At 44.4% G+C, this 15,221-nt stretch overlaps 1 protein-coding gene across 1 annotated transcript in view; it reads right to left on the bottom strand.

Annotated features, from left to right (window-relative positions):
• Positions 1–10,204: 10,204 nt before the first annotated feature.
• The window catches only part of IL1RL1 (interleukin 1 receptor like 1), a 28,227-nt gene continuing 23,210 nt past the window's right edge, over positions 10,205–15,221 (bottom strand). The window contains exon 11 of the mRNA XM_068138134.1: positions 10,205–12,288. Within this exon, the coding sequence (XP_067994235.1) occupies positions 11,942–12,288 (347 nt within the window). The 3' untranslated portion in view covers positions 10,205–11,941. The remainder of the gene's footprint in view (positions 12,289–15,221) is intronic.

Raw genomic sequence — 15,221 nt, forward strand, 5'->3', positions numbered from 1 at the left:
CCATGAAGTGTCGTGAAAGTAGGATGGAGATTTAGCAATGCATCTGTTAAACTAAGCACAGTAACTTTTATCTCTTCTACAACTTCCTCCTCCCCTCACTGGCTGTTTTAACAAGGACGATGTGCAAAGAGATAAACTGTCTCCTGAAAAGATGGTGCTCGGCAAAGATCTCAAAAGGAAAAAAACTAAATTAAAAAAATGTTACATAGCATCATCTGCAGGAAAAGAGATAAAGCAAGGCACACGATCCTACCATACTTTGATCAGAAATATCCTGATTTAAATGGTATTTTTCTGTAATAGCAGTCCCTTTGTGGGGAGAGCAAGGCAAACTTTCAAGATGTGAAACATCTTGCGGCTCCATTGCTGCAAAGGCAGAGCGTGTGTTCACTTCCAAATAAGCCATCACGCCAGTAGCTGAGCCTGCTTTTTAGCCAAGTGGGGGTATATTGGAATTGTGGTTCTATTAGGGATTTCTGATTAGCGTATTTCCTATTTAAGTGCTGTTCCTGAGTAAATGACATGTTGTCACTGTTTCTTTCACAGGAATGGTTTATTTGCTATGTGTTGGGCAAGGATTTGCTATACTTGTAAATAAAGTTCTTTTGATAGCAGCAGGTAAAAAATCATCCTCTCAGGATTTTTTATTTTCATGTAATCCTTTCCATGGTCAGAAACTTGTTTTGTAACTGCTACCCTTTTGGTTTTTTATCCAGGACAGCTGGGGATGTAGAAAATCCACACAGCAACAGAAGTTGTCTCTTCAGAGGTAAAACAAGCAGGTTACATTAAAAAAAGGACCCAGCTTTTTTGCTTATTTTAATACTGAGGTGAAGCAAAAAGGTCTATAGAATTTTACTGTCTCACCTTATTTGTTTTCCTCATCAAAAATTGCATATAAAAGCAGTCAGACCATTAGCTAATGTAAATCAGCACAACTTCAGGAAAGCCAACTAATAATCTGGCCCAGTATAGCCACTTGTTAAAATAATACAAGATACTTTGCAGTAATTTTGGGGTTTACAATGCAATTTCCAATTTCAAAATTCAAAGGAAAGCATATGTAATAAAGAGGATTTTACAAGAGAGTGCAAATGCAGTTTAGCAGAAGGAGAGCTTTATACTAGAGTTTCTGGGGGAAGGAGTCCTCAATGCATCCCACATCAAAGCCAATGATACTAACAGACAACCTGTTCCTGGAGGTGACTGGCAGGCTGGGAAGAGAGCACCTAAAATGCAGGATAAGGGAACCCCAGTCAGTAAATCACCTTCAATGGAGGCCCAACTTAAATGCCTTTACACTAACCCCCAGTCAAGAGCCATGTGCATGCCTGCAGGGCTATGATGTCCTTTGCATTACTGAGACATGATGGAATGGCTTTCAGGACTGGAGAACAGGATTAGATCACCCAACTCTTCACAGTATAACAGTATTGCTAAGGTTGGAAGAGACCTCGAGGATCATCAAGTCCAACCTGTCAACACAGACCCCATGACTAGACCATGGCACCAAGTGCCATGTCCAGTCCCCTCTTGAACACCTCCAGGGATGGTGACTCCACCACCTCCCCGGGCAGCCCATTCCAATGACTAATGACTCTCTTGGTGAAGAACTTTCTCCTCACCTTGAGCCTAAACTTCTCCTGGTGCAGCTTGAGACTGTGTCCCCTTGTTCTGGTGCTGGTTGCCTGGGAGAAGAGACCAACCCCTTCCTGGCTACAACCACCTTTCAGGTAGTTGTAGAGGGCAATGAGGTCATCCCTGAGCCTCCTCTTTTCCAGGCTAAACAATCCCAGCTCCCTCAGCCTCTCCTCATAGGGCTTGTGCTCAAGGCCTCTCCCCAGCCTTGTTGCCCTTCTCTGGACACGTTCAAGTGTCTCAGTGTCCTTCTTAAACTGAGAGGCCTAGAACTGGACACAGTACTCAAGGTGTGGCCTAACTAATGCAGAGTACAGGAGCACAATGACCTCCCTGCTCCTGCTGGCCACACTATTCCTAATGCAGGCCAGGATGCCATTGGCCCTCTTGACCACCTGGGCACACTGCTGGCTCATATTCAGCCAGCTGTCAATCAGCACCCCCAGGTCCCTCTCTCTTTGCGAGCTCTCCAGCCACTCCGACCCCAGCCTGTAGCTCTGCATGGGGTTGCTGTGGCCAAAGTGCAGCACCCAGCACTTGGACTTGTTGAATGCCATCCCATTGGACTCCACCCATCTGTCCAGTCAGTCGAGGTCCCTCTGCACAGTGACCAACATCTGCTCCTAACTTGGTGTCATCTGCGAATTTGCTGATGACTGTCTCAATCCCCTCATCCAGATCATCAATGAAGATGTTAAAGAGGATGGAGCCCAGCACTGATCCCTGGCGGTCGCCACTGGTGACTGGCTGCCAGCTGGATGTGGCACCCTTCACCACCACTCTCTGGGCTCAGCCCTCCAGCCAGTTCCTAACCCAGCACAGAGTGTTGCTGTCCAAGCCAAGAGCTGACAGCTTAGCCAGCAGTTTGCTGTGGGGGACGGTGTCAAAGGCCTTGCTGAAGTCCAAGTAGACCACATCCACAGGCCTCCCCACGTCCACCAGATGGGTCACCTGATCATAGAAAGAGATCAGGTTGGAGAGGCAGGACCTGCCCCTCCTAAATCCATGTTGGCTGGACCCAAGCCCTTGGCCATCCTTCAGGTGCACAGTTATTGCCGCCAGGATAATCTGCTCCATCACTTTCCCTGGCACTGAGGTCAGGCTGACTGGCCTGTAGTTTCCAGGTTCCTCCATCCGACCTTTCTTGTGGATGGGGACCACATTGGCCACTTTCCAGTCATCTGGGACCTCTCCAGTGAGCCAGGACTGGAGGAAAATGATGGAGAGCGGCTTGGCCAGCTCATCTGCCAGCTCTCTTCGCACTCTAGGATGGATCCCATCCGGTCCCATGGAATTGTGAGTGTCCAAGTGGCTCAGCAGGTCCCAAACTAATTCCTCATGGATTTCTGGGGCATTACACTGCTCCCTGACCCCATCACCCAGCTCAGGAGGAGATGGGTATAAACTCTTCAGTAAAGACAGGCAGGGATGAAGGGGAGGCGCTGTTGCCTTCTACATCAAAGACCAACTGGATCCCCATGGAGCTCCACCTGGGGATAGCAAAAGAGGCAACAGAGAGCTTACGGGAGTGGATTAAAAGGAAGGCAAAGGAAAGGGACACTGTAGTGAGGGTCTGTTACAGGCTGCCTGACCAAAAAGACCAAGTGGATGAAGCCCTCTGTAAGCAGATAGGAGCAACTTCACATTCTCAAGTCCTGGTCTTCATGTCAGATTTCAACCACACATATAACTGATTACACCAGCAATCTAAGAGGTTCCTGGAGTGAATTGATGACAATTTCCTCCTCCAAGTGATAAAGGAACCCCCAAGAAAAGGTGTTATACTGGTCCTTATCCTCCCCCACAAGAAGGGGCTGCTTGGCAGAGTGTCATGGCATAAAGCCCTGGAGGGAAGAGGGCTGCATGAAAGCTGGTCAGTATTCAAGGACCATCTCATCCATGCCCAGGAGCAGTGCATTCCAAGAAGGAAGGTGGCAAGCAAGAGTGCCAGGAGACTGGCATGGGTGAACAAGGTCCTCCTGGACTTAGCTGGCATATAAACAACAGAAGCAAGAATGGGCCATGTGGGAGGACTACGAAGAAATTGTCTGAGCAGCCAGAGATCTGGTCAGAAAAGCAAAAGCACAGATGGAATTAAATCTGGGGACATAAAAGGGAATAAGAAGAATTTATTCAGGTACATCAGTGACAAAAAGGCAGCTAGGGATGATGTGGGGCCTCTTCAAAGGGAAAATGGAGACCTGGTCATGAGGAATACGGTGCTCAATGACTGCTTTGCTTCAGTGTTCACTGGCACGAGCTCTAGCTGTACTGCCCAAGTGCCAGAAAACAAAGGTAGGGAGTAGGAAAAGGAAGATTCACCTACTATAAGTGAAGATCAGGTTCAAGACCATGTCAAGAACCTGAAGGTGTACAAGTCCATGGGACCCAGCATGATCCACCCATGGGTCCTGAGGGAACTGACAGATGAAGTTGCCAAACCACTGTCTTTCATATTTGAAAAGTCAAGGCAATCTGGTGAAGTTCCTTATGACTGGAAAAGGGGAACCTTAAAGTTTGGAAACTTTTAAAAGTACTTTTACAACTGTATCTTCCATTAGATATTCTCACATTCATTTGCTTTCTTATAGTTCTGAGATACTCTCAAGTTTCTGAACTTTCTTCTATGTGTTAGAAACTGATGACATAGCAAGCTCTGAAATGTGTGAATGTGTATGAAAGGAGAATAAAGTTTGGACTTTTTAGTCCTCATACCAATAATATTTTAGTGGAAAATTTGTAGCCTCGGAAAATAAATTCAACTACAGATCAGATTTTCGTTATGAAAATGCCATGATGAAAGTGAAAGTTTGCACTAGTATCAGACCCAAGATTTTTGTAAGCTTTTACCACATGACCAATCAGCTAAGGAAAACCAGTTACTTCTCACAGTTTTTCATGTCTTCCTTTCCATATACTACACAGAGGTGCTAACTGAAAACCTAAAATGAAAATATTTCCATCATAAATAGCAACACTGGTAACCGCAGCTTAAACTTGTTTGCTTCTAGCTAATATAGTCCTTTTTAATCTGCTTCCATCATCTCTGTATAACAGTTACATTCATAACTAGTAGAGGCTAAATTGTATTCTGTTGTGGGTTCTTTTTTTCAGTATTTTCTGTCTGTGATGTCAAAAGGCAAATTCTGGACTATTACCATGTCTGTTAAAGCCTCATTTGTTTCTCAGAGTTTTTAACACAAGTTGCACATTTTCAATCTTTCCTCTACGTTACAGTATCATGGGATAATTCAGGTTGGAAGGGACCTCTGGAGGTCCAAAAGTCCAGTACCTGCTTAATGTGTGTACAGCTAAGACCTGAACATCACCAAGGATGTAGATCTCACAGTTTCTCTGGGTATATTTTCCAGCATTTGATCATGCATATGTTTTTTTCTTTTTCCTAATATGACTTCTGATTTGCGGCAGTCGCTTCTTGTCCTATCACTCACTTCTTTGATAAGAGCCTGGCTCCATTCATTCTTTCTGTCATTCCATTAGATTATTGTAGACATGAACAGGACTTCTTGTCCTCTCCCTCTATGTACCATGCTCTTGGTGGTCTCTCCCTGGACTCATTCCACTGAGTTAGTGCCTTCCTTTTACTGAGGAGCCCAACATCTGACATAGCACTCCATATGTGATCTTGCAAATACAGCATACAGCAGCATGAATACTTTCCTCAGCTACACTCATGCTAGTAAGGTGCAGGGGGCAGTATGTCCTTTGTCACAAGGACATACTATTGACTTCTGCTGTTCTTAATGTCAACCATCTGGTCCCTTTCTGCAAATTTACATTGTGTTGTGTTGACCTCCAGGCTGGTTTTTTCGGTTTATTCCATCCTAAATGCAGCATTTCACAGTGAAGGTGGTAAGACATTGGAACAGGTTGCTCAGGAATGTCGTGGATGCCCTCTCCCTGCAGACATTGAAGGCCAGGTTGGATGAAGCCTTGAGCAATATGGTCTCATGGAAGGTGTCCCTGCCGATGAGGGGGGGGGGGGGGGGGCGGTGTGGGTGTGGAGAGACAACTAAGATCCCTTCCAATCCAAACCATTCTATGAATCTATGAATTTCCCATTCTATGAATCTATGAATTTCCCTCAAGCTGAGGATTGCATGCTGATCACAATCCACTGATACAATATGGATCCCGTCCAGATCACTGATAAAGATATTAAAAGATAACTGAGCCCTGGGGAGCACCACTTCTGACTGGCCTCTAACTGGGTTTAAATCCATTCATCACTACTCTTTGGACCCAGACACCCAGCCAAGTTTTTTTACCCAATGAACTGTCTACACATCCAAGACAAGCAGACAGTTTCTTCAGGAACATGTTGCAGGATGTCATTACATATTATTATAAAGGAGTAAACACTTTGTTCTCAATGCCAAATCCTAAGCTGTTGTTTACCGGCAACACTTTATGGGTTTCAGGAAATTACAGCAGTATGCACACCCCGAAAATTTCAGTCTTTATGTCTGATGTTACCAGAGCATGTTCACAGTATCACAGTATCACAGTATAACTAAGGTTGGAAGAGACCTCGAGGATCATCGAGTCCAACCTATCAACACAGACCTCATGACTAGACCATGGCACCAAGTGCCACGTCCAATCCCCTCTTGAACACCTCCGGGGATGGTGACTCCACCACCTCCGTGGGCAGCCCATTCCAATGACGAACGACTCGCTCAGTGAAGAACTTTCTCCTCACCTCGAGTCTAAACCTCCCCTGGCGCAGCTTCAGGATGGTCAAAATCTCTTTACACCCATATGTCCACCAGATGGCGCGATGACTCTGCTCTAGTAACAAGTGAGAGGGAATCGGTTCTCCTCTGTCCCCTAAGGTAACAAAATCAGGGAAGGACAAAGTAGAAATTAAGAGGGCATTAATCTCTAAACGAAAGTTCTAATTCAGCTCAAAATTAACTTTGTCCTGTGTATTTTAAGCTTCAAACATCCAAACTGATTCTCTATGACCTTTCTTTGGTGAAAGGAGATATTTTTTTGAAGAGGCCAGACTGTTGTGTTATTCCACTAGGACAGACTGCCAGCTGTAAAAAGTTGCTAAAACACGTTTTAGAAAATTTTTATTCTTTGTAAGTCACATATCACAGAATGGCTTAGGTTTAAAGGCACCTCTGGAGGTCATCTAGTCCAACATTCCTTCTCAAGCAGGACCATCTAGAGATGGTTGCCCAGAACCCAGACCTGTCAGCCTGACCTCAGTGCCAGGCAAGATTATGGAACAGGTCATCTTGAGTGCAATCACACAGCACTTACAGGATGGCCAAGGGATCAGACACGGCCAGCATGGATTTAGGAGGGGCAGATCCTGCCTGACCAACCTGATCTCCTTCTATGATCAGGTGACCACCTAGTGGATGTGGGGAAGGCTGTGGATGTAGTCAGCCTGGACTTCAGCAAAGCCTTTGACTCCATCCCCCACAGCAAACTCCTGGCCAAGCTGTCAGCTCGTTGCTTGGACAGCAACACTCTGTGCTCGGTTAGGAATTGGCTGGAGGGCTGGGCCCAGAGAGTGGTAGTGAACGGTGCCACATCCAGCTGGTGGCCAGTCACCAGTGGTGTCCCCCAGGGATCAGTGCTGGGCCCTGTCCTCTTTAACATCTTCATTGATGATCTGGATGAGGGGGTCGAGTCAGTCATCAGCAAGTTTGCAGATGACACCAACTTAGGGGCAGATGTTAGTCAGTTAGAGGGTAGAAAGCCTCTGCAGAGGGACCTCGACCGACTGGACAGATGGGCAGAGTCCAACGGGATGGCATTCAACAAGTCCAAGTGCCGAGTGCTGCACTTTGGCCACGGCAACCCCATGCAGAGCTACAGGCTGGGGTCGGAGTGGCTGGAGAGGTCCCAAACAGAGAGGGACCTGGGGGTGCTGATCGACAGCCACCTGAATATGAGCCAGCAGTGTGCCCAGCTGGCCAGGAGAGCCAATGGCATCCTGGCCTGCATTAGGAATGGTGTGGCCAGCAGGAGCAGGGAGGTCATTGTGCCCCTGTACTCTGCTTTGGTTAGGCCGCACCTTGAGTCCTGTGTCCAGTTCTGGACCCCTCAGTTTAAGAAGGACATCGAAACACTTGAACGTGTCCAGAGAAGGGCAACAAGGCTGGGGAGAGGCCTTGAGCACAAGCCCTATGAGGAGAGGCTGAGGGAGCTGGGATTGTTTAGCCTGGAGAAGAGGAGGCTCAGGGGTGACCTCATTGCCCTCTACAACTACCTGAAAGGTGGTTGTAGCCAGGAAGGGGTTGGTCTCTTCTCCCAGGCAACCAGCACCAGAACAAAGGGACACAGTCTCAAGCTGCGCCAGGGGAGGTTTAGACTCGAGGTGAGGAGGAAATTCTTCACCGAGCGAGTCATTCGTCATTGGAACGGGTTGCCCAGGGAGGTGGTTGAGTCATCGACCCTGGAGGCATTCAAGAGGAAATTGGACGTGGCACTTGGTGCCATGGTCTAGTCATGGGGTCTGTGTTGATAGGTTGGACTTGATGATCCTCGAGGTCCTTTCCAACCTAAGTTATACTGTGATACTGTGATACTGTGATGCTAGTGGTGTCCCCCAGGGATTAGTGCTGGGCCCCATGCTCTTTAATATCTTTATTGATGGTCTGGATGAGGGGATTGAGTTCATCATCAGTAAGTTTGCAGATGACACCAATCTGGGGATAGGTGTTGATCTGTTAGAGGGTAGGAGAGCTCTGCAGAAGGACCTTGACAAGCTGGACAGATGAGCAGAGTCCAACGGCACGAGATTTAACACATCCAAGTGCCAGGTTCTGCACATTGGCCACAACAACCCCATGCAGTGCTACAGGCTGGGGTCAGAGTGGCTGGAGAGTGGCCAGGCAGAAAGGGACCTGGGAGTACTGGTCAACAGTAGGCTGAACATGAGCCCAGGTGGCCAAGAAGACCAATGGCATCCTGGCCTGTATCAGGAATAGTGTGGCCAGCAGGACACAAGCCCTGTGAGGAGAGGCTGAGGGAGCTGGGGTTGCTTAGCCTGGAGAAGAGGAGACTCAGCGGTGACCTTATTGCTCTCTACAACTACCTGAAGGGAGGTTGTAGACAGGCAGAGATTGGTCTCTCCTCCCAGGCAGCCAGCACCAGAACAAGAGGACACAGCCTCAGGCTTCACCAGGGGAGGTTCAGGCTGGAGGTCCGGAGGAAGTTTTACACAGAGAGAGTGATTGCTCATTGGAATGGGCTGCCCGGGGAGGTGGTGGAGTCACCATCATTGGAGGTGTTCAGGAGGAGACTTGACAGGGTGCTTGGTTGCATGGTTTAGTTGGTTGGGTGGTGTTGGATGATAGGTTGGACGCGATGATCTTGAAGGTCTCTTCCAGCCTGGTTTATTCTATTCTATTCTATTCTATTCTATTCTATTCTATTCTATTCTATTCTATTCTATTCTATTCTATTCTATTCTATTCTATTCTATTGGCATGGGGAGTATAATACAGCTTTGACGGGCCTCGGGAGAGAAAAATAAATGGGGGGCAGTTTGGGCCTAGCCAGCCTGAAACCAGCCTACCAATGAGGGGGGGGTGGGGGGGGGGCGAAGAAAGAGCGCTGATGCTTATGGTAAACCCCAAGTGGGGTTTTCATCTGATTTCATCGAGGTATTCTGGAAAGCTTGGTTCTAATGAGCTTGTGTGTTAAGCCTAGACTGTAGATTTCTTTGTATTTTTATGTTTTGCTACACTCACCGCTATGTAACAGTAGTGCTGTAGTTTGTAATGAGCTTTTCCATTTAAACTTTCCATCACTATCCAATCTATTTGTGTGAGCATTATTCTTTTGCCCCTTTTTGGATCAACAGAGCAATCTGTCTGCTCATCAAACCATGCCAGAGTGTCAGTACAAGACCCATTTGTTTTTCACCATCATAACTACATGTCTGGCTAACAGAAGTCTGCGAGATATCAGGATGTTTCAGAACAATTTACCTCATTAATGACCCCATGCACATCCTCATTGTACCTTCCCCTCTTATGCCTTTCTGGCATAGAATCATAGAATGGTTTGGGTTGGAAGGGACCTCCAAAGATCATCTAGTTCAACCCTCACAGCAGTCAGCAGGGACACAACATGAAAATTCATGCTAGACTTTTTGTTTCCGAGATACTCAGTTTCATTCTTTCTTCCTTTCTGTTAAAATTTGAGCTTTTAATAATCTTGGAAGTGAAAATTCTCTCTTGCTCAGAAGCTGCTGGGAAAACCTGTCATAGTATAAAGCAACAGGCTTTTCTGCCTTTACACATGCCTTTTGTATTAGTATTCTTTCTGTGGGAAGAAAGAGTATTGGAGGAATAATCCAAATCTCTTATATTGGCATGAATTCATTTTGTGGAGCTTCCACAGAGACAGTGAGGTTTATCTAGAAGGATCTTTTGGAACAGGACCCAACACTGCACACAATCTAATGAGGCAATAATAAAATATAACATTAGACTTTTACAGCTGTGGTGAAGAGAACAGTGCGTGCATGAACACTTGAAAACATAATTCAATTAAAAGCTGTTTAATTTGCCATAGACCTTTTATTTTAATGTTGACAATTTTCTATACATATGTATACATACTTTCCTACTTCAGATAGCTATCCATAAGTCTGTGTGGTGGTTTAGGCTGGGTGCTGGCCCGGATGCCACTGCATAGACCACACCTGGGAGGTCCCAAAGGGGTGGGCCCAGCCCAGGGGGTGGTCACAGGCAGGTATTCCATTCCCATAATGCCCTGCTCCCCTATAAAATGTCCATGTGGGGTCTTCACTTCCTCTTTCGTCCCCTGCTGCTCCCTAGGTAAAATGGCGTGAGCCGCCTCTCTTGGGCCTGCCCAGGCCCAAGGCTGGGTTGGGGGGGAGGAAAGAGCCCTTGGGGGGGGGTTGGGTGTACCCCCAGGTGGGGATGGGATGTTCTTGGGTATGTTCTGGGATTTCTCTCTTTGTCATGGTTCTTGTGGTTCTCTGTAAAGCTTACATTGTTGTTTGTTTTTAAATTGTTTTTCTATTTAAACTTTCCATCACTTTTGCAATCTGTTTGTCTGAGTTGTTGTTTCTGCCCTGTGGTGGGGAGGGGGTTTGCCCCAACCCATTACAGTCTGAATATCCGAATTCAATAAAAACTTACAGCAAAGGAAAGTACTTGCTTGTTCTGTAGCCTGGATTTGATAACATCAGATATTCTGCATCTAATTTTCACTTTTGAAGTCCATTCTGCAGCAAGTCCGAATCTCAAAACCATGTCTTCTTTGATAGAAAGTAAATTCCTGGACTTAAGAAGCTAAAAAATGAAAGTTTGCACTGATATCCTTACTAGAATATATTTAGTTCATACTCTTCTGACCTAGGATGTTTAGCTCTGATTTTGCATGTGAGGGTGTTCCCCATGAGGTGTAAATAGGGATATGGTCAGAGCAAAGGGATGAGAATGAAAAAAACAAAAAAAAAAAGTAAGTGGATACTGCATGTTATCAAAATGCAATCACTTTTTTTTTTTCCAGTAGCTTAAAGGAATGCTACTTGTGTAGAAAAAAAAAAAAAAAATCCAGAATTTTACAATATTATATCTACCTGGAAATAATGACAAGAATAACAACATGGTCTGTTGTACTTGAAAGATTTCAAATTCCCCTTTGTGTGACATTCTTTTATATACATATGATAGGAGAAACTGCATGTAAATATTATTGGTGTATTTATTCCCCTTAACATTGCTCTTTTTTCTTAATACTGTATTCACACTAGTCTCAAAAGAGCCTTTACTGAGACATCCATGCTAAGGAAAAATAAATTTTTCATGGAGTTAGTTGAACTAAAATAGAACAAACGAGGGAAAAAATAATCAGAAGCAGAACATTATAGTTTCATAGTGCACATTATACTTTTTAGTCAAATAGTAGGGAAAGCATTTCTGTTTTATCAGTGGCATTAGAAAGGTAAAACATGGGCACTGAGATCTTCAGACTCATAACTTTTAGTCATATGTACAGCTACATATGGGAAGTGTATAGTTACATTTTGTTTGCTTTGACATGCAAAATTCTGCACACAGCCTAGAATGATTTATATCCTGAACTCCCATACCATAAAAACTACCCTTATTTCCCCAGACCTATTCCATTAGTTCACCTTATTGCTACTTAATTGAAGGACTGAAAACAGTTCAAAAATGCATCTAGAATTCCAGACTGCAAAATTGTGTACCTAGTGAAAGGAAAAAGAGCTGCAGGCATGTAGTCCATCCAGATAGTGTAATGGTATTTTCATAGACATTCACCCAGTATCAGTTGAGGGTGAGGACTTGCGTCTCAGTGGCATATGATACCTCACCTGTTTCCAGAACTTAGAATTGGATGACTGTGGTTGTGCAGTGTGCTGCTCTTTCCATTTGATGGTGCCTTGCCGCTTAATAATAAACCTAAGAGATTCCTGAAGCTTCTCATAAGTTCCAATTGCCTCCATTTCCAGCAGGATCACCTTTGTATCATTTTGAATGAGGGCATTGTACAAAGCAATGTGTTGATCATAAGCCTGTTCTTCACAATTAATCAACTGGTGTGTTAGGAGGATAATTAGCCGTCTGCTCTTCTGTATCGTCTTCTCAATTGCACTGGCTGTATCTAGGAACATGCAAGAAAATGATGACACCCTTTCTTATATAAACTCTTTCATGTTTAGGCACTTTATTTTCATTGACTTTTAACCAGAAATAACTTCTGTAACACTTCAGCCTGGTTTATTTGGTGGAAAGGTTCATAATTTCACTGCTATTGAGAATTGTTAGGAATTTCTCATCCAACAACCTAGAATCAGCTTCAGTATATCTGGATTGCATCATAAATATGTGCTTGATCAGAAGTCTCCATGTAAGAAATCACGTTGTATCAAGTTTAGTGCTTCACAGACTAATCCTGCAATACTTACCCAGGAAAACTGACATTTGCAGGCTCTTGGGTGACTTGCTTCTAAGAGACTTTCTTGTTGGCAGAAGGATGGTCAATTGTCCTGAGCTACTGCATGCTAATTTACACTCTAACCTGCACTTTGGGTTGGCATCTGCCCTGCTGGCATGAATCCAGACTTGCAGGACACTTGCATGTCTGCAAGACTAAGGGTCTGTTTCTTTCGCACTGCTGTGTTAGGGATTGCAAATCAGCCACAACTGGGACTGTGATGTTGAAGGTGTTGAATCCAGGAAACTCAAGATCCACCCACTATGGTATGGCAGAAGCTTCTGGACCAGCTTGGACATCTCCACATCAAGTCTCCAGGAGCTGCTTTTCTCACTGACCAAAGCTGCCCAGAGAGGTAGTGGAGTCTTCATCTCTGAAGACTTTCAAAACACACCTGGATGTGTTTGGCAGGGGGTTTGGACTAGATAATTTCTAGAGGTCCCTTTCAACCCCTAATATTCTGTGATTCTGTGATGTCTGTGCAGATGAATGCCTATCCAGTGAAATGGACATCCCAGTATGAAGAAATGCCTGTGGTCTGTAGAAAGAAAGCTGGAGTTGTTTATGTGAAACCAGATGAGGCTAAGCCAAAAGAATGGAGGTTGGAATCAAGCAGTGGAAATTCAGTGTAACACACATTTAACAAAGTCACTGATTTGCATATATCATCAGCCAGCTGCATGTATGCATCCTGTTTTCCTTTGATGGGGACTGCCACCACATTGCAAGGGTCTTCTCATTCTCAGAGAGGCCCAGACTTTTCACAGAATCACAGAATTGTCAGGGTTGGAAGGGACCCCAAGGATCATCTAGTTCCACCCCCCCGCCATGGGCAAGGACACCTCACACTAGAGCAGGTTGTGCAGAGCCACATCCAGCCTGGCCTTAAAAAAATCCAGGGATGGGGTTTCTACCACCTCCCTGGGCAACCTGTTCCAGTGTCTCACCACCCTTAAGGTGAAGAACTTCTTCCTGATGTCCAATCTAAATCTCCCCTCCTCTAGCTTGGATCCATGCCCCCTAGTCCTACCACTACCTGACACCCTAAAAAGTCCTTCACCAGCTTTCCTGTAGGCACCCTTCAGATATTGGAAGGCCACAATAAGGTCTCCTCAGTATTGTTTTTCAGGTCCTGTGCCGTGAAAAGAACTCTTTTAATGACTTCTCTGTCCTATTTCTTGGCTCTGACAGTATTTTGTGAAAACAATTTGCCTTTTTCTTTATGTTCACCAATTATAACTCCTTTCATTTTCTTCTTATTTTTCATTAGATTTTTCTGATGTGAGAAGAATAGATCCTTTGGAAGGTGAGAAAATTAAGGTAAGGTGCTATTGTATTAAATTCCCAAAATAACAAAAACTTAAATAAATGAATGAAACCTTTCTCAATTTTGAGGGGCAGTCCCTTGTGCTCAGGACTGAAAGACCATGGACCTAGGAAAGTATTCACTTCTACATCTGGATTTCTGATGCCATACTTGTGGCAAGAGGAAAGATTTGGCTGCATGATGCAAATACTTTATCTGAGGGATTCACTGCAACCTGATTTGTGACTGTTAGAAGTTTATATTAGTTCAGAATGTGACAGAAAACATTGTGAAATGAAAGTCCATTAACTATTACACACAAAAATTCCAGCACCTGAAATCCACATACTGCTGGGAGAGCACCTTGGTGGAAGTATAATATAAGCTCGCCCTGTTTTTTAAGTCTTTTCCAGACTTTTGCCTGTGGCCACTGCTGAAGATAGGACAGTTGGCCACACAGAACATTGCTCCAGAAAAGCATGATCACTTCTCTGTTATTTGCTCATGGTTTTGTGTATTGCAGACAGTGTTTGGTTAGATTTTGCAGCAAGAAATGCAGTTGGCAGGACAAGGAAACAAAGAGAAGAATGGAGTAGAAGGTGACGGTGAAAGCTTTTGGTTTGCTGGGTAATAGTTGCATTTGCACCTCTTCAGGCAACTGTTAGGTTTTAGGAAATGCCATTAATTAGTAATACCATGAAACAGAATGCTAGTTTAGAGAAACATAGAGGGAGTCCAATATCAATGCAATGATTTTCCACTTGAATCATTCTGTTTAAATTTCATTTATACTGGAATAACACAAGTTTCAAGTAACAAAGCTTTACTGTGGAACAAGGAGTCGTAACCATATCTTGAAATAATACTTCCTTTTTATATCCTCACTGCATTTTTTTCCAGAAACACAAGGAATTTTACAGTGAAAAATATGAATCATCAAATGCTATGGTGTGTGTTCATGAAGGATTATGATAGCTCAGAGTGGCATTTCCTGTTTTACTCTCTTAGTATATTTTAATTGTGAGGTTTGGGATTTGAAAGTTGGTAATTGAAGGCTCAAGATCAGAAGATAAACAAGTGTGGGGAGCATATGTATAAAGTTCATCTGCCTGGAAGCAGAGAATTTTTAATTGTTCCCAGTGGTAGGCAGATTTGGAATAGCTTTTCCATCTAAGTGAGAGCATTTTGGAGCATGAAAATGGCCAAGGAAGAGAAAAGCGGAAGTCTAGAAAAGTAGGCAAGAAGAGAAAAAGAAGGACAATGTCAATGCTCAAGACATTTTTAGAGTTTTAAT

This window comes from Melanerpes formicivorus, unplaced genomic scaffold (assembly GCF_026170545.1).
Source record: "Melanerpes formicivorus ecotype bairdi unplaced genomic scaffold, bMelFor1.0.p_v2 SCAF_1, whole genome shotgun sequence".
NCBI lineage: Eukaryota > Metazoa > Chordata > Aves > Piciformes > Picidae > Melanerpes > Melanerpes formicivorus.